The sequence below is a fragment of the Triturus cristatus genome, chromosome 5_1 (assembly GCF_964204655.1).
Source record: "Triturus cristatus chromosome 5_1, aTriCri1.1, whole genome shotgun sequence".
NCBI lineage: Eukaryota > Metazoa > Chordata > Amphibia > Caudata > Salamandridae > Triturus > Triturus cristatus.
The window spans coordinates 8,406,886-8,433,748 of record NC_140587.1 but is presented as its reverse complement, the minus strand read 5'-3'; the positions used below and the strand labels follow the sequence as shown (position 1 = coordinate 8,433,748).

General features: G+C 50.0%; 1 protein-coding gene across 2 annotated transcripts in view; it reads left to right on the top strand.

Moving 5' to 3' along the window:
* The window catches only part of LOC146829941 (collagen alpha-1(XII) chain-like), a 95,204-nt gene that overhangs the window by 39,415 nt on the left and 28,926 nt on the right, over nt 1-26,863 (top strand). For both annotated transcript variants that reach the window (XM_085604202.1, XM_085604203.1), the window contains exon 3: nt 3,317-3,508. In XM_085604202.1, coding sequence (XP_085460328.1) covers nt 3,317-3,508 — 192 coding nt within the window. The remainder of the gene's footprint in view (nt 1-3,316; nt 3,509-26,863) is intronic.

The window sequence follows — 26,863 nt, the reverse complement described above, 5'->3', positions numbered from 1 at the left end:
GGCGAAGGCCTGCTAGGAGCAGCAAACCTCCATTCTTGTATTTGCATTTATTCTATCATTAGCTGTGAATACAGGCGTGAAGGCCTGCTAGGAGCAGCAGACCCCCGTTCTTGTATTTGCATTCATCCTATCATTAGCTGTGAATACAGGGGTGAAGGCCTGCTAGGAGCAGCAGACCTCCATTCTTGTATTAGCATTTATTCTATCATTAGCTGTGAATACAGGGGTGAAGACGTGCTAGGAGCAGCAGACCTCCATTCTTGTATTTGCATTTATTCTATCATTAGCTGTGAATACAGGGGTGAAGGCCTGCTAGGAGCGGCAGACCTCCACTCTTGTATTTGCATTGTGAAACTTTCTACAATAAAGAGACTGACGCTGCTTTAAAAAAAATCACATTTGACCCGATATCGGTGAGAACAAGCAGTGGCACTTGACCATTTCCTGTTACCCCTGTGATCGACTGACATGACTTTCAAAGGGCAAGTGGTTCCCTCGAAACCATTTCTCGTTAGCAAAGTAGTTACCACCTCCAATGAGGTTCCGGTAACTGGTCCATGGTTTGTGACGGCAGCTACGATGAGAAACTATTGTGCGTACAATACCAAACTGCAGTCAGGAAGGAACACCCCTTTTACAACCATTATCAATTGTGATTTATCTGTGATTGTATATGTGTATTGTGTATTTTTTATGGCCAAATGGCCGAAATAAATAAATAAAGAATTGTGATTTGATATGTGTGACAAAACCTCTGCTTTCCCAATGAATTTAGTACACAGTAAATGGACATTTTGTGGTGGCAAACCCTGGGATTTAGTGAATTGTAGGGTTTGTGGTTGTAAAATGGCTTTGTAAATCTAACCCTAAATTGGGCTTCTAAACCATAGACTTGCAATAGCGCCCATCGGCTTTTATTATTTAAGTCCAGTGCTAATTTTCTGTTTTGAAGTATTTTTAATTGGCCCTTATTGCTCTAAGGGTTGGAAACATAATATGACTATTCTGTTCCGGATGTCTATTCACATAAATGAAATATGTGACCTTGTCTATGTTTTGTCTCTAGGTTTGTGGTATGTATAGAACGTTAACATAGCTGAAAGGCAACAGAGCATTTTTACAGGTTCAAAGGCGAGATACAGTCATCGTGTGATTGGAGAGTCCGCTGTTTATTAATAACCAATGCACACTGTACTGCGTTGCGATCTAAAGTTCTTCAAGGAGGTGGATATTCAGCGCTTTCTTAAACTGAAGCAGGATTGAGCAGTTATGGTTGTTACGGGATTGTTGTTCCATAACCTGGATGCATTGATGGAGAAGGCCTCTTGCCTTGTTGAGGCATTGATGGAGAAGGCCTCTTGCCTTGTTGAGGCATTGATGGGGAAGGCCTCTTGCCTTGTTGATGCATCGATGGAGAAGGCCTCTTGCCTTGTTGATGCATTGATGGAGAAGGCCTCTTGCCTTGTTGATGCATCGATGGAGAAGGCCTCTTGCCTTGTTGATGCATTGATGGAGAAGGCCTCTTGCCTTGTTGATGCATTGATGGAGAAGGCCTCTTGCCTTGTTGATTGTCCCACCCCTTTTGTCTTCAGTCTGATAGTGTCCTTGCTGTAGGTCCACAGGAGATGGTGGGTTTCTAGCTAGACATGCAGGGGTGCCGGTCGGTAAGGATTTGTACATGATACACCTAGATGCATTGATGGAGAAGGCCTGTTGCCTTGTTGTTGATTGTTCCACCTCTTTGTCTCCAGTCTGATTGTGTCCTTGCTGTATGTCCACAGGAGATGGTGGGTTACTAGCGAGACATTCAGGGGTGCCGGTCGGTAAGGATTTGTAGATGATACAGCTAGATGCATCGATGGAGAAGGCCTGTTGCCTTGTTGTTGATTGTTCCACCTCTTTGTCTCCAGTCTGATTGTGTCCTTGCTTAAGGTCCACAGGAGATGGTGGTTACTAGCTAGACATGCAGGGGTGCCGGTCGTTAAGGCTTCATAGATGATACCACTGGTTTTTACGATGCTACAGGCTGTGATGTGCAACCAGTGGAGATCCATCAGGGTGGGGGTCGTGTGGTCATAGTTCTTCAGGTCCTTCATTAGGCGTCCTGCTGCGCTGCTGTATGAAGAATACTCTTAAGGAAGACCTTGTGGATCAGAGCATTGCTATGAAGCAGAGGAATGGCGGGTCTAAAGTTGCTTCCTTAGCGGCCTCACTTAGTAGAAAAAGCTGCTCACAGGCCATCTTAGTTTCTTGGCAATGTGCTCCTTGAAGATGAGACCTGTGTCTAGGGTGAACTGGCTTCGGCTGAACATTTGTGTTTTTAATCTACCCTGGTTCTTTGTCTTTGAGCCAGGTATGGCTAGTTGTTGCAGGTTGTTCTTGGGGAACAGCAGGATTTCTATTTTGCTCAGATTAAACTTCAGGTAGGTGTTGTACATCCAGGTCTGGACGAGGTACAAGAAGCACGTTAAGAATTGGATGTCTGTCGCAGGTGTGACCTTCAAATACAGTTGCCATGAGTGTAGTGGTGACGTTTCATGTCATCTGTGAGCAGAGCCACAGGGGGCTCAATTTTGGGACTGAAGAGGATGTAGGACAGTATGAAACTCTGAGGCACTCCATAGGTGAGCCACATCTTTGGTGACCAGCAGGTGCCCATGTGAATCAACTCATGTCAGTTGGATAGGCAAGTGGAGAACCAGTGAAGGGCGTCTCCATGGAGACCAATTTGAGACTAAACAGTGTCAATAAGGATGGGGTGGCCAATAGTGTTGAAGGCAGCTGAGAGGTTCAGTAATAGCAGAGGCAGGGGTCATCTCTATGGGTAATCAGAAGGATGCGGCCTCTGATTTGTAGGTTAGTTGTTTCCTTGCTGCAGCTCGATCTGATGCCAGATTGATGGTCATGCAGGAGATGGTTGGTGTTGATCTTGAAGTTGGGTATTGTCTGCTTCTTCTGTGATCTTGTTACGATATGGTTGAAATCAAGACTTGAATAGTAGCACACATTAGATGCCCTGGAACAATCAGCATTGTTTGTGATGTGAATAGTAGTCCAAATATAGATCCTAATTCTCATGGGCATTCTCTTGTATTGTTATATCAATTGAGTCAGTCATTTCTAACACTTTGCAAATGTTTACATTGATGTTGGAAAGTGCCTCTTAAGTGCTTGTTGTTATTACTGGAAAACAGTGTAGACCTATGTTGGTCTTGCTGAAGAGCACCTTTGCATCATTGCTCCCCGCACAGTCTCACAGCTGTTTATTCTTCCAGTCTGTACCCACTCTGTCTCTCCTGGTCCTTCTGTCTTGCAGTAGAGCGAGAAATATTTTACAATCCCAAAGCGCAGAGCTCTGCTGATCTCCAGTCTTATGCAAAGAGCTGTGTCGGTCTACATCATGGCGTTCAAAAGGATGACCAGTCATTCCAGACTTCTGTGGCCTCTCTTCTGAAAACCACTCGATGCCTTCGTCCAGCTGAAAAGAGTCTTATTCTATTTCAAAAAGGTACGTGATTGTAGAGTATGTGTAATGTGCATGCATAACAAGGGAGGGATGTCAGTGTGCACCAGGGATCAGTGCCTTCTGAAGGTGTGAGGTGGCATCAGGAGAGCTGTGGGTTCATGGTAAGTTGAGTACACACAACACTAGAACCAACCTGTTAAGCATACGTATCATAATAAGATATTACTTTATATTACAAAAACCATAAAAATTCACTGAAAAAAGCAAAGGTTGAATTGGAGTAATGCATAGGTCTTCTAATGATGTCAAAACATAATGTTTAAAAAACAAAAAAACTCTGAAATTCACCAGATACACTTACCGGACATAACTATACCTTGCCCCGCTGTGATGCACTGCGTATGGTCACACATATCACATCACTGTTTACATCTCACACCTATGGCGGGGCGAGTTATACTTATGCCCTGCGTGGACTCGGTCAGTGTCATCAAGATGTCACCCTCAGTCAGTTTCATCTGGGGAATGGTTTGCAGGAGCCACAGAGTTTCCTAAGTAGGGACAGCTGGAAGATCCCACCCTTGACTCTGGCACTGATTGAGATGTGAAAGGAAGGTCTGTATCATGTATGAAACCTTGATTTCTCATTTTCTGTGATGTGTTTGGGGTAGAACCGCAGATTTGTAGGCCAATTAAATGGGGTTGTGATGTGAATCACCAACATCAGGGTTTCTGACTTGAGCTCGTTCAAACAGGAAAGATTTTCTTCTTCCAGCCGTGATTTATGTGCATATTGTAGGGTCGGCAGTGTTTGCTCTGTACTCAATGTTTTAATTCAGATAGCAAATTCATGAGCCATTTGTTAATAACTTTGCAATTGTTTCATGAATCTGCTAAAAAGTTGTAAGGCGCTTCCCATGTGCGGACCACAGACCAGATTTTTTGTTATTTCCCAAACACAGCATGACAACCTGGCGCGGTGCATGAAAGGGAGAAGGGAGAAGTGTGGCGTATATGCCAATATCTGAAGCACTCCTGCTCTCTGCCTGCACTAGTATTCAGTAGTAGTGTCGTCCAGCTGTTGAAGTGCCATTTTGTGATGCCAGGGCTCAGGAAAGTCCTACCGGGTTTGACCAGTGTGAACATGTCTCTCCCTCTAGAAGGGTGGAATGCTACCCCCCTGCCAGAACTGGCAGGGGAGTAGTATTCCAAAGCGTTTGACACCAAACATGACATGTTTTGATGCAGCCATTCCAAAGTTAGCATTTACCGCGAGGTTATAATGCACTTAAGAGTATATAGTATGGCTGTATCACAGAACAATAAAAGTTGAGATAGTCAGCGCACTCAATCTTGATAAAAAAAACTGTAATTTGAATGTTAGAATCAAAACTCAATGCATTATACTCAAAAAACTGTTGCGTGCAAACCAGAAAAGGGTAGCCAACCTAAGCAACAAAGAAGGAAGCAGGTGAACTATCACCTGTATACCGGATGCACTGCATTAAACGGAATTCTTACTGATAGACACACTTCTCAGAAAAGAAAGACAATGTTGTCTACTCTAATGCAAATAAGCATAATTTATAATCATTCAATTTTAAAGTTATCAAAAATCAAGAAAATTTTGTTGAACAAAAATATTGTGCATAGAAATAATACTTGTAAACATCAACGAAAGATACGAGACATTTCATACATTTTCATGTAATGAAATGAAGACGTCAGCAATAAACATGAAACGCAGAGAATATTGACGCTGTTTTGATTGATGCCCAATGTATTTCGGGATTACCAAAAATCCCTTCTTCAGGGGCCTCTGTATGAAGAATGAAAAAAACCAAAATACATCGTTGTACAACATATATTCACTGGAATGCAACATGAATTAACAGATGCAGCATACATTGCCAGAGTGGTGAAATCACACCTGTACGTGCTCAAAATCCAAACAATTATATTCTCGTGTGAAAGAAGAGGAAAGAAGTGCTCGAAAATTGTAGACAAAAGTAGTCCATCCATGTGAAGCAGATCCTACTCTCCTACACAAACCCCCACCCCCACGCCCCAACGCAGGGACATTAAACTAACCTTGACCAGTTGAGTTTTCATTTTCTAAGTGGAAATACCTAGAGAGTCCATCTGCATTGGCATGGTTACTCCCAGGTCTATGTTCCACTGTAAAGTCCATCCCCTGTAGGGAAATGGACCACCTAAGCAGTTTGGGATTTTCACCCTTAATCTGTTTTAGCCATAAGCGGGGCTTATGGTCTGTCTGAACAATGAAATGAGTACCAAACAAGTATGGCATCAACTTCTTCAGAGCCCAAACCACAGCAAAGGCCTCCCTCTCAATGGCTGACCAATGTTTCTCTCTGGGGGTCAACCTTCTGCTTATGAAAGCTACTAGCTGATCCTGACCTTCATCATTCAATTGTGACAGTACAGCCCCTGCCCCCAAGTCAGATGCATCTGTTTGGGTAATGAACTTCTTGGAGTAGTCAGCACTCTGCAGAATCGGAGCAGTGCACATGGCCTGCTTCAGGTCATAAAATGCCTTTTGACAGCTAGCTGTCCACTGAACCTTTTTGGGCATCTTTTTAGAAGTTAAGTCATTCAAGGGTGTCACTATTGATCCATACCCTTTGACAAATCTCCTATAGTACCCAGTCAGGCCTAAGAAGGCTCTCACCTGAGTATGGGTAGTTGGAGCAATCCATTCCATTATGGTCTGAATTTTGCTCTGCAATGGTTGAACCTGGCCTCCACCTACAAGGTGGACCAGGTACACAACCTGACTCTGCCCTATCTGACACTTAGGAGCCTTGATAGTTAGGCCTGCTTTTTGCAGGGCCTCCAAAACATTCCTCAGGTGGACCGGGTGATCCTCCCAGGTGGAGCTAATGACAGCAATAACATCTAGATATGCAGCACTAAAGTCTTTCAGGCCTGTAAGGACTTGATTCACCAACCTTTGGAAAGTGGCAGGTGCATTCTTCAAACCAAAGGGCATTACCACAATTTGATAGTGCCCACTAGGGGTAGAAAATGCTGTCTTTGGCTTTGCATCATCAGCTAGTCTGATCTGCCAGTAGCCAGCTGGCAAGTCAAATGTGCTTAGAAACTTGGCTGAGGCCAAAGTATCGATTAGCTCATCTGCCCTGGGGATGGGATGGACATCAGTCCTAGTGACTGCATCGAGACCCCGGTAGTCTACACAAAACCTAATTTCTCTCTTGCCACCATTGGTGTGAGGTTTAGGTACCAGGACTACTGGACTAGCCCAAGAGCTAACTGAGGGTTCAATCACACCCAGATCCAACATCTTTTGGACTTCTGTCCTTATACACTCCCTGACATGGTCAGGTTGCCTGTAGATCTTATTCTTCACAGGTAGACTGCCCCCAGTGTCCACTTGATGAGTGCACCAGGTGGTCTGACTTGGAGTCAGAGAAAACATATGTCTAAACTGGCTGAGAAGGTTTCTGCAGTCAGTTTGCTGCTGGGCAGTGAGGCTGCCTGCCAAGGCTTCACCATCAACTGACCCATCATCAGGGTTCTGAGAAAGCAGGTCAGGGAGTGGGTCACTCTCTTCCTCCTGTCCTTCATCAGTAGCCATGAGCAAGCCTATGTCTGCCCTGTCAACATATAGTTTAAGTCTGTTGACATGAAGTACCCTATGGGGACTCCTATGGGTTCCAAGGTCTACCAAGTAGGTAACCTCCCCTTTTTGCTCAACAATTGTATAGGGGCCACTCCATTTGTCCTGGAGGGCTGCTGGGGCCACAGACGCCTACACCCACACTTTCTGTCCTGGCTGGTATACCGTCAGCACAGCCTTTTGGTCATGCCAGGTTTTTTGCAGTTCCTGGCTAGCCTCGAGGTTTTTGTTTGCCTTTTTCATGTTCTTAGCCATCCTGGAGCAGAGATCCAGTACATAGTCCACTATGTCTTGCTTTGGGGGCTTGAGAAGTAAGTCCCATCCTTCCTTCACCAAACACAATGGACCCCTGACAGGGAGTCCAAACAAAAGTTCAAATGGGCTGTAGCCAACCCCCTTCTGAGGCACCTCCCTGTATGCAAATAAAAGGCAGGACAAGAGAAGGTCCCATTTTCGCCTAAGCTTCTCTGGGAGTCCTTTGATCATGGCCTTTAAGGTTTTGTTGAATCTCTCAACTAAACCATTGCATTGTGGGTGATAGGGTGTGGTGAACTTGTAGTTCACTCCACACTCCTTCCACATAGCAATCAAGTAACTAGACATGAAGTTTGCAACCCTGTCAGATACTACCTCCTTAGGAAAGCCTACTCTTAAGTGCACACTCAAGAGAGCTCTTGCCACCAGAGGTGCTGTAGTGGTCCTTAGGGGAATTGCCTCTGGGTACCTGGTGGCATGGTCCACCACCACTAGTATAAACCTGTGCCCAGATGCTGTTTGGGGATCCATGGGACCAATAATGTCAATCCCTACCCTTTCAAAGGGCACCCCCACCACAGGTAGTGGTATCAGGGGGGCCTTTGTAGTGCCACCTGCTTTGGCACTGGCTTGGCAGGTTACACAGGAGCGACAAAACTCCTTTGTGTCTTCAGACATGTGGGGCCAGTGAAATTGAGGAACAATTATGTCCCAAGTCTTGTTCTGGCCTAGGTGTCCTGCTAGGGGAATATCATGGGTTAGTGTCAATAGGAAGTCCCTAAACTTCAGAGGTATAACCAACCTCCTGGATGCACCAGGCTTGGGGTCTCAACTTTATGGGTGCCACTAGCATTCCCACCAGCCTCATCAGCAGCTTGCTGGCTGAGGGGTTCAAGAGAGGGGGAGGTTTTCTGCTCCTGGCTCAGATCAGACCTGGAAGGGCCCTCTGTCCCTAACAACTCAACCTGGTCAGGGTCAAGCACCTCTGGGACAGTTCCTTCTTTAGGCTCAAGATCATCTCCCTGAGGAGACTGATCAGCATTCTGAGTCAGGAGGGAAGGCTCTGCCTTAACCCTACTGCTCATCCTCTTGTGAGGCACCTGGTCCATTATTCCAGAATCCAGGGCCTGTCCAGTGTTAGACATTTTAGCCTGTGACCTGGTCACAGCAAAGTCATGTGCAGCGATCCCTAACATTTCTGCATGTGTCCTGAGCTCCACTTCAGCCCAAGCTGAAGTCTCTAAATCATTGCCAAGCAAGCACTGTACTGGTAGGTCTGCACTTACCACAACCTTCTTAGGGCCAGTTACCCCACCCCAGGAGAAGTTAACAACTGCCAGATAATGGTCTGTTCTGACATTGCTAGCATTGGTCACTTGGTACATTTCCCCAAGTATAATCTGCCCAGGATCCACAAGATCGTTTGTCACCATGGAGACACTTGCTCCTGTGTCCCTGAATGCCCAAGCTTCTACTCCAGTTATCAAAGGCTGCTGTCTGTATTTGTCCATATTACTGGGGCTCACAAAGGGGGACATATCCATGCCCCCATTACAGACAAGCACAGCCTGAGTTGGAACTCTGACTAGGCCAGAGTCCATCTCAGAACCCAGGGTCAACCCTACTACACCCTTATTCTGTGTATTCCCACCACCAATTGTAACTGCACTAGGGGGAGCAGGTGCCTTAGGGGCATTAGTGGGGGCTGGAGTATTCTCTTTGGCCTTGGTGCAGTCACTGGTCCAGTGAGTTCTCTGCTTACAGATTTTGTGCCAAGGTTTCTTTTGGCCTTTACCCTTACTTGACTGTGACTCCCCATTAGAAGAAGATTTTTAGGGCCCTTGAGAAGACTTTTGGTCTTTGCCCTTGTCCCCACCCTTGTCAGAGTTCTTTAAATCTTGCTTCTTTTGGTCACCACCCTGGTTCTGTACTTTCTGCCTCACCCTGGTTCTGACACATTTGTCTGCCTTCTTTCCCAATTCTTGGAGAGAGGTCAGATCAGAGTCTACCAGGTACTGGTGCAACCTCTGATTTTGACAGTTATTAAGAATCTGCTCCCTCATTATCAGATTGTACAATCCTTTAAAGTCACACACTTTACTGCCCAATAACCAACCTTCCAGAGCCTTAGCAGCACAGTCAACAAAGTCAACCCAGTCTTGATTTTGTGCTTTGTGGGTGTCTCTGAACTTTAACCTGTATTGTTCAGTGGTTAGGCCAAACCCATCTATCAGTGCACTTTTCAAGACCTGGTAATCATCAGCATCCTCTTCTCTTACAGTGAGGAGCTTATCTCTACCTTTGTCTGCAAAGGAGAGCCATAAGATTGCTGCCCACTGACCTTGAGCTACCTTCTGCCCTCTTCAAGGCAGTTATCCATTTGTGGATGTCATCCCCACTCTGGTAGGGAGGGACAATCTTACTTAGGTCTCTATGCTCATAAGACCTCTCCCTATCTCTAGGGAAATTGCTGCCACCAAGGGACTCTAGTCCTTCCTTTTTACCAGCTCTCTAGAGCTCTAGGGCTTCCCTATCTAAGGCCATCTCATGCTTTCTGAGGTTGAACTTGTCTTGCTCATACTTCAGCAATCTCTCTCTCCTCTCATTGGGAGGTTTCCCTCCCTCTGTGAGAAGAGACAGAGGTTCCTATAGAGGAGGTAGACTGGATAGATCCCCTTGAGAGAGATCTATCCCTTCTATCCCTGTTTTGAGGTCTACCTGGAGGAATTAAGGAAGGAGCATTATTGTCTTCCTCTTCATCCTCATCCTGGAGATCTGTGTTCACCAGAGTCTGGTCATTGTTACCAGTCTGGTCAGCATTAGAGGTAGGGGCAGGGGAATTGCTACCCCTAGGCCCACCCACACCTGCTGCTCCCCCCACACTGTCTATCTCATCATGCCCACTAGGCCCTGCGATATCATCCAGTTTAAGTATCTTTATGAGATGCTGGGTGGATGGACTTTTGCCTGTCTTCAGCTTCCTAATGGAACATAAGGCCCTAAGCTGAGCAAATGAGAAATCCTCATATTTATAGGGAAGGAGCTCACTGGTTCCTGGTAGGGACACACTGGTTCCTGGCTGGTTAGACATTACTAATGTGGTGTGGTGTATTGCACTACCTACACTAGTGTGGCCTACTAAACTCTCTTGAGTTGTAGAAAGGGTGTGCTATCCCTTAGCACACAACTCTAAGTTCAATAGAACTTACTGTAGCTAAACTTGTTATCATATGTACCTCAGGTACCTTTAGCGGTTTTCAGTTGATCAATTCAATTGAGATCATCTGGTAAAACAATATCACGCTGGAATCCCACACGCCGCACACCAATGTGAGAAGGTGGCCTGATATATGCTGTCCACTAGTTCTAGTGGGCACCTTGTATCAGTCCAAACAACCCCTTATGGTGATAGGTTAAAGACAACCTTTATTGAAAGCTATCCTAGTGTTAGCTATGGAGAGCAGCCTTCAGGCTAAGTCTTGAAGGAATGTAAAGCAGCTTGTTTTACCAGTCTATAATTTCTTGAATGATCAAATGAAAGGACTACCACACCAGGTGTATATTCAAAATATATGTATTTAGGTTAAAACACACCCCTCTAGTCTCTTTATGAGACTGGAGTTCAAAGTACTTAAGTTACAAGTGAGCAATCATCAGTAATAGCACTAATACACGTTTGGGCCCTAGGGGCGTACCAAACCATATACCAAAAAAGTGGTATAAGAACCACAACTGAACTAGACACAAGGCCTAGAGCCTGTAGCATCGCTGGGACCCCAAGGAACCACCCAAGGTAGTGACACAGGGGTCGCACGGGGACTGTATGCAGTGTGAGAAATCAACCGCGGGTTCCCGTTATCTTCTATGGGCAATGTCGCGGTTGGAAATTTAAAGATTAGGGACATTTAGAATCGAGTCAGGACCAAACCCTTTTGGACTTAAGAGGGGCACCGGAGTACACGAGTTACCTCAGCCAGGGAAGCCGAGTGCATAGGTGTCTTTTGGTGTCAGGTTGCGTCGTCGATTCCAATGGAAGCGTGCAAAGAACTGCTGCTGCCGTGAAGAGGAGAAGTGTCCGAAGAGATCCAAGCCTGGATATAGGAAGGAAGGAACCTGAAAGCAGAGGGGAGAGAGTCTGGGTCACTAGCCAGTGACCGAGGACAGGATGGACCAATGCCCACAGATGTCGGGTGCTTCAGGTGAGTTCACGGCTGTCTTGACTCTTCAGCCACGTGGTCCAGGAGGCGTCGACGAAGTCCACGAGCTGGATTCAAGCTGTGCCCACAAAGTGTGTCGAGTGCTGTGGTGTCGGCGACCAGAATGGACCCAACAAGCCTTGGCAACGGCAAGTGACTGGATTTCAGAGAAAGGACTCCGGTGCAGACCATCAAGGTCTGAGGGACTCACCCAGCAATGGTTAGTCACCGTTTGTCTGGAGCAACCAGGAAAGCCCAATTAGAAGAGGAGTTGGCTTCGTGGGGACCGGCTAGCCAACGGACTAGTGATCGCGAAGGAGCCTCAAGCGGTCGCACTTGAAACTGCCTGACGGGTCACTCGTAGAATGGAGGCCAGCAATCTTCAGTGCAGGAGGTGCTCAAGGCTGGGGCTACTCAGAGCGCAAAGCACAACTTCGAGGAAGACCAGGAAGATAGTGTTGCTGGAAAAGTTCACGGTGTCCAGGGATCACGGTTCCACTTCACCCACGATAGCCACGGGCCTCAGCTTTGCTGTTGACTTAGGATAGTCTCGGGGAAGTCTGGAAATCCACCTCTGGTGATGCAAAGACCAGCGGAAGCTTTAACGATGCAGACCGGTCAGTTGCTTCTTTGGTGCCTGCCAAGCAGGGAAGTCACTCCTTGACCCCAAGGGAAATTTCTTCAGTCTTCTTGTCAGGATAAAACGTCGAAGGTCCAGGATACATGTTGCAGAGTTTCGTCCAGGGTAATCTAAAGTCTCAAGGACTGGGTTCCCATACTTATACTAAGTTTGGGGGTTGGACATACTCTAGGGACCCACCTACAGGAGGGTTTGGAAAGAGGGGTGCTTACACCCATTTCCTTTGTCCAGTTTTGTGCCAGAGCAGGGGCAGGTAGCCTCTGCAACCAGTTTGAACTGGACTATGCACAGGGACACCAAATGTGCCCCCAGTGCAGGAATTCAAAGCACCAGAGAGTGCTCCCACTCATCCCCAATACTGGTCCAGGCCTCCCCTGCCGGAGTTTCAGTCAGCAGCAGGAGGCCAGACCCGTGTCTGTGGCAGAGGCCTCCATTTTGTGATGCCAGGGCTGAGGAAAGTCCTACCGGGTTTGACCAGTGTGAACATGTCTCTCCCTCTAGAAGGGTGGAATGCTACCCCCCTGCCAGAACTGGCAGGGGGGTAGTATTCCAAAGCGTTTGACACCAAACACGACGTGTTTTGATGCAGCCATTCCAAAGTTAGCATTTACCGCGAGCTTATAATGCACTTAAGAGTATATGGTATGGCTGTATCACAGAATAGCCATAAGGAAGGATTTACAAAAGCTGCAGAGGGGCTCAGCTCATGCTTGGGCACCCTCTCACACAAAACCAAGCACTCTGCCTTCAGGATTGTCAAGGTCTGCCATAGGAGTAACTTATAGGTTTATATGTGTCTGTATATATAGGTGGATATAGGTAGCCTATACCACTGTAAGGGGTGCAAGCACACCCTTACCCAGGATGCAGTAGCAGACCTGTGGTGCCATTTTGGAGTGCTCCCCAGGGGTGTCATAATACATGCTTCAGCCCCTGGTAGGCCTCTGAGGTACCCCTGCTCTAGGTACATGGTATACCATATACTAGGGGCTTATAAGGCACTACAGAATCCAATTAGATATGTACCTAATGTACATGGAAACCATTAGAGAGGAAGCAGCTAGGCTGTGGTCCTGATTAGCAGGGCCACAGGCAGACTAAGACTAATGAAACACCAGCAAAAAGTGGGGGTACCCATGTGAACAGATCCTACTCTCCTACACTCACCACGCAACCCCAGTTTGGATCCAGCAATATGCAAATACCTTTTGACCATGCTCCTCATGGGAACAGTCCAGCCTGAACTGCCAAGCCTGTTCCTCCCTGGACTGGAAACAAGCATACTAGGACCGGTTTTGGGGCATCACCCCCATAAGCCAGGCTAGCTTGAATCCAGTGGTGCAGTGAACACAGGCCCACGTTTGGGCATGCCCATCCCACTTAGGGTAATACAAAAAAAAGGCAAAAATGATAGACTGAATGCTCAACAATGTAAACATTCTCCCCCAGCCACAAAGATCTGGGTTCAATTCATTGTCCTTTTGCTCACCAAGCCACCCCAGTTTGGACCCAGCCATATGCAAATTAGTCTTGACCCTGCTCCTCACGGGAACAGTCCAGCCCGAACTGCCAAGCCAGATCCTCCCTGGACCGGGAACAAGCATCCTCGAATTAGTTTCAGGGTAACACCCCTCATCAGCCAGGCTAGCTTGAATCCAGTGGTGCAGTGATCAAGGGACCCATGTCTGGCCATTTCCTTCCCACTTAGGATGTCACAAACAAAAGGAACAAATGATGGATGGAATGCTCTTGAGATGAGCATGTCTCCGTTGTAGCTCAGATCACTGTCGATGACTTTGTGCTCTCCACCTGCTGCCAAGGGTCGTCTTGGTCTTGCTCCTGCACCATACCCTGAAGTAGTTGCTGCTTGTGTGCAGTTGTGCTTAGATCATTGTAACTCATATTTGTGTTTGCCGGGTTGTTGAATAACACAAATGTAGAGAACACACGTCATTGCTATTAGGCGAGACGCACATTAAGGAAAATTCAATGATGTGTCTGGAGCTCATAGAATCCTCCCAGTACAGCAGCAGACCGCTTTTAAGGTCTTCTGCCTGAAGCGTGGAGTTTTCCACTGATTGCAATGCTCCTGCTTGAAGAAATGTTTAATACGTATGGATACGTATATGAACAATATAGGGGGACTAGGGGCAAATAAAGGTCCAGCAAACACGCCCCCACTCAGGCTGTGTACGGTTAGTGGTATGCTGGGCAGAACTCCAGCCACGGCAGCTGGACAATAGGGATCTTGTTGCAGGGAGGTGCTCCCACCTCCCCAGACAGACTATGTGGATTGGAACTGGGTGGGTGCTCCATAGGATGTCTTTCAGACTTGCACGTAGGCTTCTCCAGTGCCTACTTCTGCATACACCGCCTCAAACCGGTTCAGGGGCATCCTGTCCCCTGCCCAGGTGGGAAACCACACAAAGGGGAGAGGGTGTAGCCACCCTTTCCCGCCTGAACTCTCATTGGTGGGCTCTGATCCGGACACTCCCCTAATCTTTGGATAAAGGTGAATACAAGGTCCCCAGAGCCTCAGATTATTCTTGGACTTCACAGACTTGAACTTCGACTTGCTGCCGCACAGCTAAAGGAAGAACTCTCCCTTGGGGTAAAGGAGTTACCCCCCCTGCTTGGCAGGCACCTAAAACACTGCAAGTGACCCGGTTGGAACCTTGCTGCTCCTACGGACATCAACGACTCTTTCCTACCTTGAGGTGGGTTTCCAAGCGTCCCAGAGGCCAGTGAGTGTGCACAGCAAAGCTCAGCACCGTGGGCCCTGTGGGTGCCGAGATCCCCAATACCCCAGGACACCGGCCACCTCTTGCACAACCCCCCCACCCCAACAAGTGGAGAAGTTGTGCTTTGACTCATTATTGAGATAACCTCTCAGCATCATCTGTGCCAAAGATCGACACCCTAGCCCGCTCCAGCGACCCGTGGGTGCATCTTTACGCACACCAAATTGCTGCCTCCCGCGGTCCCTTGTCTCTCAACTTGTGGGCCCTAGCGGAGGTCAATCTTTGATTCCCAGAGTTTCCCTGATTGCTCTTGGCCTGCTCTTCAGTCTCCTTGCTGGAGACCTAGCTCAGACCTTGTGGGTCTGCACCAGTAGGTGTTTTGTGTTCTTGCGTTGGATTACGGTTGCCAAGGCTTAGTGGATCCAATCCGGACACTAACACCGCAGAAACCCTCAGCGTTTGCGGGACAGTCGCCCTCCAGAAGCTGGCCTTCCTTGACACCTCCTGGACCCCGTGGCTGATGATCCAAGCTACACCTCTTCTACCTGGAAGCACCCAACATTGAAGGGCTCCTTCTCTTGAGCCCCCTGGTCACTGTGCCGTGACCCAGACTCTGTCCCCTTTGCTTTCGGGTCCTTCTCTTCAAGATCTACATTTTCATTCTTCACGACAACGAGGACGCTTCTTGCTAGCAGCAGTTCTTCACGTTTTGCCATTGAAAATCCGCCCGCGACCGGACATCGAAAACGACCTATGCACCCGGCTTCCCTGGGGCAGGTAACAGTGGTACCTCGGTACTCTCGTGGGTGTGGGCCCTTCAAAAGCTTAACTCTAAAGTATTGAACTTGAACTCCTGCTTGAAGTGTTTTTAATCTTGTAAAATTCAACCGCGACATTCTCCATAGGCTTTAATAGAGATCCCGACAGTAGCTTTAGCCACTGCACGCGTCTCCCGTGGGTCCCCTTCCTCACTACCTTGGGTGGTTTCACAAGAGGCCAGCGACCCTAAATGCCCTAGGCATTGTCTGTAGAATTGTCGTGGTTCTTCTACCACTTTTTTGATATATGGTTTGGTCCCCCCCTGGGGCTCTGTGATTCCAGTGCTATTTATTGTAACTATCAATGCTTGTTTGAATTGTATCTTCACCTCTAGCCTCATAAAGAGACTAGTGGGGTTATTCCTAGGATAAATACATATATTTTATATATATACCTGTGTGGACTACTCTTTCTTTTGGTTATTCAAGAGGTTATCTATGGTAAAACAATAAGCTTAACACTCCTTCAAAACTTAGCCTGAAGGCTGCTCTCCACAGCTACCACTAGGATAGCTTTCTTTAAAGGTTGTCTTTAACCTATCACCATAAGAGTCGAGTTGGACTGGTACAAGGTGTCCCCTATAAATAGAGGACAGCATATGCCCTCCAACTTCTCACAGATACAGTATATGTTCAGGATAATAACCGACCTAAAGAGGAAGATAAAGCAAAGAAAATGAACAGAACAAACAATAGCATGCTGAGCATTGCAAAGAAGTGCATGCTGAGGTCGTCATCATCCCTATATTGCATGTGTGGAACGCCTGCTTTAAGCTTCATTTATATAAAGATACCGACAATACAGACACTTAACACCCAGCAGAAGCCCAGAGGTATAGCATGGGGACAGACGTGGAGGCAAAAGCCACTGTCCCAAGTAAGAAGGCTTGCCAAGTATGGCAAAATTGTACCCTAAGAATAAATAGCAGAGCAGAAGGCTCACTGGCGTTTCAAGTGCCCTGTGGCAATAATATGGAAAGAATCAAATAATTGTGAGGATATTAGGGGGGATGGCCATTTTGCTCGATCTGTTTTGCAATATTTTTTGTCTAGTCAGGTGGACACCCTCCTCCGGGTGAGGTACGGCTTGAGGATTCTATTCAAAAGGTAAGGAATCCACAGGCAGAAGTATCCATCAGAAGAGCAAGTTACTTACCTTCGGTAAGGCTTTTTCTGGTGGATACAGTATCTGCCTGTGGATTCCTCACTGTCCCACCCGCCTCCCCGTTGTCCACCTGTTACTACAAAAAGATGCTTTCACTGTTTGCCATGAATGTTTTTAATGTGTCTTAATCATGCTTATGATTTAATAGTGAGAAATGCTTGATCTGTGGCTATTTCTTTATGCCTTTATTGGTTATGCATTTGAATTACCAACTGGCGGTCGCCAGTAGGTAGTTATAGTTAAGACCTTGTTTCTATTAAAAAAGCGTATTTTCTTTGCCCAATAACTTTGGCGCCGGTTGACAAATCTTCGCGAAAGTTTCAAAACGTTGGTCCCGCTCTGGTCAGCTCCTATCCTGAAACTTTAGGGGTGATTCGCCAAGCGGGAGCGGAGAAAAAACGGGGGGCCCCAAAACGCTTTTTCTCCATGTTATTTCCAATAGGAAACTTTAGACGCGACTACAGCCTGAACTGCTGAACGGAATTACACCAAATTTGGAAAAAAGATAGCACTTGGTTCAGAAAGATACCTTTTGTTAAATGGTGTAAATCCGTTCAGTAGTTCTTGAGAAATTTAAAAAATAGAAGTCAAAAAATCAATTTCCCATAGGAAACTTTAGACACGGTTACAGCTGAAACTGCTGAACGAAATTGCACCAAATTTGGCAAAAAGGTAGTGCTTGGTTTATAAAGCGACCTTTTTTTTTAAATGGTGTAAATCCGTTCAGTAGTTTCCGAGATATTAAAGGAAAAAAATCTTAATATATCTGGGTGGCACCTAACTACACAAGCACAAGCTTGGCTCTAATTGGCTGCCAACACTTCAATCCAGGAAGTGTTGGCAGCCATCTTGGTGCAATGCTTTTTAGGTCTCGCCTAGTGATGCAGCACATGTGCTGCGCACTGCACAAACACCACTTCCCTGCGCTAAACCCTAAAACACTACCCCAGCACGACCGCCTACAATGCATGAACAGCACTGCACTGCCCTAAACCCTGAAACACTACCTCCAGCACGACCCCCTATACCGCCCGAGCACCATTGCACTGCCCTAAACCCTGAAATACCACCCGCAGCAAGCCCCCCTACACTGCCCTAACACCACTGCTCTACCCTAAACCCTCAAACACCACCTCCAGCAAGACCCCAACACTGCCCGAACACCACTGCCCTAAACCCTGAAACACCACCCCCAGTAAGACCCCCTACACTGCCCGAACACCACTGCACTGCCCTAAACCTTGAAACACCAGCCACAGCACGGCCCCTTACACGGCCCAAACACCACGGCTCTGCCCAAAACCCTAAAACACCAGCCCGAACACGATCCCCTACACTGCCAGAACACAAGTGCACTGCCCTAAACCCTGAAACACCAGCCCCACCATGACCCCCTACACTGCCTGAACACAACTGCACTGTCCTAAACCCTGAAACACCAGCCCCACCACGACCCCCTACACTGCCAGAACACCACTGCACTGCCCTAAACCCTGAAACACCAGCCCCAGCACGACCCCCTACACTGCTCGAACACCACTGCACTGCCCTAAACCCTGAAAAACCAGCCCCAGCACGACGCCCTACACTGCCCGAACACCACTGCACTGCCCTAAACCCTGAAACACCACCCACAGCAACACCCCCTACACTGCCTGAACACCACTGCCCTAAACCCTGAAACACCACCCCCAGCAAGACCCAATTACACTATCCAAAAACCACTGCCCAAAACCCTGAAACACCACCCCCAGCAAGCCACCCTACACTGCCCAAACACCACTGCACTGCCCTAAACCCAGAAAAACCACCCCCTGCACGACCCCTACATTGCCTGAACACCACTGCACTGCCCTAAACCCTGAAACACCACCCCCAGCATGACCCCCTACACTGCATGAACACCACTGCACTGCCATAATTCCTGAAACACCACCCCCAGCAAGACCCTCTACACTGCCCGAACACCACTGCACTGCCTTTAACCCTGAAATACCAGCCCCAGCAAGACCCCCTACACTGCCCAAACACCACTGTACTGCCCTAAACCCTGAAACACCAGCCCCAGCACGACCACCTACACTGCCTGAACACCACTGCACTGCCCTAAAACACCACCCCTGCACGACCCCATACAATGCCCACAGACCACTACACTGCCCTAAACCCTGAAACACCACCCCCGCACAACCCCTACACTACACAAACACCACGGCAGTACCCTAAACCCTAATTCTACCCCAAGGATGACCCCCTACACTACACAAACATCACTGCTCTACCCTAAACCCTAAAACACTACAACCAGCACGACCCCCTACACTACACAAACACCAGTGCACTACCCTAAACCCTGAAACACCAGCCCTTGCACGACCCCCCACACGACCCGAACACCACTGCACTGCCCTAAACCCTGAAACACCAGCCTCAGCTCGCCCCCGTACATTGCCCGAATACCACTACACTGCCCTAAGCCCTGAAACACCAGTCTCAGCACGACCCCCTACACTGCCCGAACACCACTGCACTGCCCTAAACCCTGAAACACCACCCCCAGCAAGATCCCCTACACTGTCCAAACACCACTGCCCTAAACCCTGAAACACCACCCCCAGGAAGACCCCCTACACAGCCCGAACACCACTGCCCTAAACCCTGAAACACCATTCCCAGCAAGACCCCCTACACTGCCCGAACACCACTGCACTGCCCTCAATCCTGAAACACCACCCCCTACATGACCCTCTACACTGCCCGAGCACCACTGCACTGCCCTAAACCCTGAAACATCACTCCTGCATGACCCCCTACACTGCCCGAACACCACTGCACTGCTCTAAACCCTGAAACACCACCCCAGCATGACCCCAACACTGCCGAACACAACTGCACTGCCATATACCCTGAAACCCCACCCCCAGCACGACCCCCTACACTGCCCGAACACCAATGCACTGCCCTAAACCCTGAAACACCACCCCCAGCACGACCCCCTACACTGCCCAAACAAAACTGCACTTTCCTAAACCCTGAAACACCACCCCTCGCACTACCCCTACACTGCCCGAACAAAACTGCACTTCCTTAAACCCTGAAACACCACCCTGCACGACCCCATACAACACCCGAACACCTCTGCACTGACCTAAACCCTGAAACACCACCCCCCGCACGACCCCCTACACTGCCAGAACACCACAGCACTGCCCTAAACCCTGATACACCACCCCCCACACAACCCCCTAAAATGCCCGAACACCACTGCCCTGCCCTAACCCCTGAAACACCACCCCCGGCAAGACCCCCTACACTGCCAAAACACCACTGCACTATCCTAAACACTAAATCTACCCCCAGCACGACCCCCTACACTACGCAAACACCACTGCACTAGCCTAAACCCTATATCTACCTCAAGCACAACCCCCTACACTACACAAACATCACTGCACTACCCTAAACCCTAAAACACTACCCCAGCACGACCCCCTACACTACCCAAACACGAATGCACTACCCTAAACCCTAAAACACTGCCCCCAGAACAACCCCCTACACTACCCAAACACTACTGCACTATCCTAAACCCTAAAACACTACCCCCAGCACGACCCCCTACACTGCCCGAACACCACTACACTGCCCAAAACTCTGAAACACCACCCCCTGCACGACCCCCTACACTGCCCTAACACCACAGCACTGTCCTAAACCCTGAAACACCACCCCCAGCAAGATCCCCTACACTGCCCGAACACCACTGCCCTAAACCCTGAAACACCACCCCCTGCACAATCCCCTACACTGCCCGAACATCACTGCACTGCCCTAAACCCTGAAACAGCACCCCCCTGCATGACCCCTTACAATGCCTGAACACCACTGCACTGCCCTAAACCCTGAAACACCACCCCTGCACGACCCCCTACACTGCCCCAACACCACTGCCCTGCCCTAAACCCTGAAACACCACCCCCAGCAAGACCCCCTACTATGCACAATCACCACTGCACTTCCCTAAATCCTGAAACTCTACCCCCAGCACGACCCCCTACACTGCCCGAACTCCACTGCACTGCCCTAAACCCTGAAACACTAGCCCCAGCACGACCCCCTACACTGCCTGAACACTACAACATTTTCCTGCCACCGGGGGTCATGCTGGAGGTGGTGTTTCAGGGTTTAGGGCAGTGCAGTGGTGTTCGGGCAGTGTAGGGGGTTGTGCAGGCTCCACTGGGTCGGTCCCGCTAGTATTACCTGTTTCTGATGCTCACAATCATTTTATTTTTTTCATAATGTCCTCCCAGGGTACTTGATACGCCAGTGAGCGTTCCACTCCGCATTCCTTTGTTGGGGTACTGTTTTCCCCCTACACTGCCCAAACACCACTGCACCGCCCTAAACCTTGAAACACCACCCCCAGCACGACCCCCTACACTGCCTGAACACCACTGCATTGCCCTAAACCCTGAAACACCAGCCTCAGCACGACCCCCTACACTGCCCGAACACCACTGCACTGACCTAAACCCTGAAACACCAGCCCCAGGATGACCCCCTACACTGCCCGAACACCACTGCACTGCCCTAAACCCTGAAACACCACACCCAGCAAGACCCCCTAAACTGCCCGAACACCACTGCCCTAAACTCTGAAACACCACCCCAGCAAGACCCCCTACACTGCCCGAACACCACTGTCCTAAACCCTGAAACACCACCCACAGCAAGACCCCTACACTACCTGAACACCACTACACTGCCCTAAAGCCTGAAACACCATCGCCTGCATGACCCCCTACACTGCCCGAGCACCACTACACTGCCCTGAACCCTGAAACACCATCCCTTCATGACCCCCTACACTACCTGAACACCACAGCACTGCCCTAAACCCTGAAACACCAACCTCAGCATGACCCCTTACACTGCCCAAACACCACTGCACTGCCCTAAACCCTAAACACCACCCCCAGCACGACCCCCTACTCCACCTAAACACCACTGCTCTGCCCTAAACCCTAAAACACCACCCCCAGCAGAATCCCCTACACTGCCCGAAAACCACTGCTCTGCCCTAAACCCAAAAACACCAGCCACAGCACGACCTCCTACACTGCACGAACACCACTGCACTGCCCTAAACCCTAACACACCAGCCCCAGCACGACCCCCTACACTGCCCGAACACCACTGCACTGCCCTAAATCCTGAAACACCACCCCCAGCACGACCCCCTACACTTATCGAACACCACTGCACTGCCCTAAACCCTGAAACACCACCCCCAGCACAACCCCCTACACTGCCCGAACACCACTGCACTGCCCTAAACCCTGAACCACCACCCCAGCACGACCTCCTGCACTTCCCAATCACCACTGCACTGCCCTAAACCCTGAAACACCAGCCCCAGCACGACCCCCTACACTGCCCGAGCACCACTGCACTGTCCTAAACCCTGAAACCCCACCCCCAGCACAACCCCCTACACTGCCCGAACAAAACTGCACTTCCCTTAACCCTGAAACACCACCCCCCTGCACGACCCCCTACACTGCCCGAAAACCACTGCACTGCTCTAAACCCTGAAACACCACCCCCAGCAAGACCCCCTACACTGCCCAAACACCACTGCCCTAAACCCTGAAACACCAACCCCTGCACGATCCCCTACATTGCCCGAACACCACCGCACTGCTCTAAACCCTGAAACACCACCCCAGCATGACCCCAACACTGCCGAACACAACTGCACTGCCATATACCCTGAAACCCCACCCCCAGCACGACCCCCTACACTGCCCGAACACCAATGCACTGCCCTAAACCCTGAAGCACCACCCCCAGCACGACCCCCTACACTGCCCAAACAAAACTGCACTTTCCTAAACCCTGAAACACCACCCCTCGCACTACCCCTACACTGCCTGAACAAAACTGCACTTCCTTAAACCCTGAAACACCACCCTGCACGACCCCATACAACACCCGAACACCTCTGCACTGACCTAAACCCTGAAACACCACCCCCCGCACGACCCCCTACACTGCCAGAACACCACAGCACTGCCCTAAACCCTGATACACCACCCCCCACACAACCCCCTAAAATGCCCGAACACCACTGCCCTGCCCTAACCCCTGAAACACCACCCCCGGCAAGACCCCCTACACTGCCAAAACACCACTGCACTATCCTAAACACTAAATCTACCCCCAGCACGACCCCCTACACTACGCAAACACCACTGCACTAGCCTAAACCCTATATCTACCTCAAGCACAACCCCCTACACTACACAAACATCACTGCACTACCCTAAACCCTAAAACACTACCCCAGCACGACCCCCTACACTACCCAAACACGAATGCACTACCCTAAACCCTAAAACACTGCCCCCAGAACAACCCCCTACACTACCCAAACACTACTGCACTATCCTAAACCCTAAAACACTACCCCCAGCACGACCCCCTACACTGCCCGAACACCACTACACTGCCCTAAACTCTGAAACACCACCCCCTGCACGACCCCCTACACTGCCCTAACACCACAGCACTGTCCTAAACCCTGAAACACCACCCCCAGCAAGATCCCCTACACTGCCCGAACACCACTGCCCTAAACCCTGAAACACCACCCCCTGCACAATCCCCTACACTGCCCGAACATCACTGCACTGCCCTAAACCCTGAAACAGCACCCCCCTGCATGACCCCTTACAATGCCTGAACACCACTGCACTGCCCTAAACCCTGAAACACCACCCCTGCACGACCCCCTACACTGCCCCAACACCACTGCCCTGCCCTAAACCCTGAAACACCACCCCCAGCAAGACCCCCTACTATGCACAATCACCACTGCACTTCCCTAAATCCTGAAACTCTACCCCCAGCACGACCCCCTACACTGCCCGAACTCCACTGCACTGCCCTAAACCCTGAAACACTAGCCCCAGCACGACCCCCTACACTGCCTGAACACTACAACATTTTCCTGCCACCGGGGGTCATGCTGGAGGTGGTGTTTCAGGGTTTAGGGCAGTGCAGTGGTGTTCGGGCAGTGTAGGGGGTTGTGCAGGCTCCACTGGGTCGGTCCCGCTAGTATTACCTGTTTCTGATGCTCACAATCATTTTATTTTTTTCATAATGTCCTCCCAGGGTACTTGATACGCCAGTGAGCGTTCCACTCCGCATTCCTTTGTTGGGGTACTGTTTTCCCCCTACACTGCCCAAACACCACTGCACCGCCCTAAACCTTGAAACACCACCCCCAGCACGACCCCCTACACTGCCTGAACACCACTGCATTGCCCTAAACCCTGAAACACCAGCCTCAGCACGACCCCCTACACTGCCCGAACACCACTGCACTGACCTAAACCCTGAAACACCAGCCCCAGGATGACCCCCTACACTGCCCGAACACCACTGCACTGCCCTAAACCCTGAAACACCACACCCAGCAAGACCCCCTACACTGCCCGAACACCACTGCCCTAAACTCTGAAACACCACCCCAGCAAGACCCCCTACACTGCCCGAACACCACTGTCCTAAACCCTGAAACACCACCCACAGCAAGACCCCTACACTACCTGAACACCACTACACTGCCCTAAAGCCTGAAACACCATCGCCTGCATGACCCCCTACACTGCCCGAGCACCACTACACTGCCCTGAACCCTGAAACACCATCCCTTCATGACCCCCTACACTACCTGAACACCACAGCACTGCCCTAAACCCTGAAACACCAACCTCAGCATGACCCCTTACACTGCCCAAACACCACTGCACTGCCCTAAACCCTAAACACCACCCCCAGCACGACCCCCTACTCCACCTAAACACCACTGCTCTGCCCTAAACCCTAAAACACCACCCCCAGCAGAATCCCCTACACTGCCCGAAAACCACTGCTCTGCCCTAAACCCAAAAACACCAGCCACAGCACGACCTCCTACACTGCACGAACACCACTGCACTGCCCTAAACCCTAACACACCAGCCCCAGCACGACCCCCTACACTGCCCGAACACCACTGCACTGCCCTAAATCCTGAAACACCACCCCCAGCACGACCCCCTACACTTATCGAACACCACTGCACTGCCCTAAACCCTGAAACACCACCCCCAGCACAACCCCCTACACTGCCCGAACACCACTGCACTGCCCTAAACCCTGAACCACCACCCCAGCACGACCTCCTGCACTTCCCAATCACCACTGCACTGCCCTAAACCCTGAAACACCAGCCCCAGCACGACCCCCTACACTGCCCGAGCACCACTGCACTGTCCTAAACCCTGAAACCCCACCCCCAGCACAACCCCCTACACTGCCCGAACAAAACTGCACTTCCCTTAACCCTGAAACACCACCCCCCTGCACGACCCCCTACACTGCCCGAAAACCACTGCACTGCTCTAAACCCTGAAACACCACCCCCAGCAAGACCCCCTACACTGCCCAAACACCACTGCCCTAAACCCTGAAACACCAACCCCTGCACGATCCCCTACATTGCCCGAACACCACCGCACTGCCCTAAACCCTGAAACACCACCCCCTTGCATGACACCCTACACTGCCCGAAAACCACTGCCCTAAACCCTGAAACACCACCCCCTGCACGATCCCCTACACTGCCCAAACATCACTGCACTGCCCTAAACCCTGAAACACCACCCCCCTGCATGACCCCTTACACTGCCTGAACACCACTGCACTGCCCTAAACCCTGAAACACCACCCCCGCACAACCCCCTACATTGCCCCAACAACACTGCCCTGCCCTAAACACTGAAACACCACCCCCAGCAAGTCCCCTACTATGCACAATCACCACTTCACTGCCCTAAATCCTGAAACTCTACCCCCAGCACGACCCCCTACACTGCCCGAACACCACTGCACTGCCCTTAGCCCTGAAACACTAGCCCCAGCACGACCCCCTACACTGCCTGAACACTATAAACTTTTCCTGCCACCGGGAGTCATGCTGGGGGTGGTGTTTCAGGGTTTAGGGCAGTGCAGTGGTGTTCGGGCAGTGTAGGGGGTTGTGCAGGCTCCACTGGGTCGGTCCCGCTAGTATTACCTGTTTCTGATGCTCACAATCATTTTATTTTTTTCATAATGTCCTCCCAGGGTACTTGATACGCCAGTGAGCGTTCCACTCCGCATTCCTTTGTTGGGGTACTGTTTTCCCCCTACACTGCCCAAACACCACTGCACCGCCCTAAACCTTGAAACACCACCCCCAGCACGACCCCCTACACTGCCTGAACACCACTGCATTGCCCTAAACCCTGAAACACCAGCCTCAGCACGACCCCCTACACTGCCCGAACACCACTGCACTGACCTAAACCCTGAAACACCAGCCCCAGGATGACCCCCTACACTGCCCGAACACCACTGCACTGCCCTAAACCCTGAAACACCACACCCAGCAAGACCCCCTACACTGCCCGAACACCACTGCCCTAAACTCTGAAACACCACCCCAGCAAGACCCCCTACACTGCCCGAACACCACTGTCCTAAACCCTGAAACACCACCCACAGCAAGACCCCTACACTACCTGAACACCACTACACTGCCCTAAAGCCTGAAACACCATCGCCTGCATGACCCCCTACACTGCCCGAGCACCACTACACTGCCCTGAACCCTGAAACACCATCCCTTCATGACCCCCTACACTACCTGAACACCACAGCACTGCCCTAAACCCTGAAACACCAACCTCAGCATGACCCCTTACACTGCCCAAACACCACTGCACTGCCCTAAACCCTAAACACCACCCCCAGCACGACCCCCTACTCCACCTAAACACCACTGCTCTGCCCTAAACCCTAAAACACCACCCCCAGCAGAATCCCCTACACTGC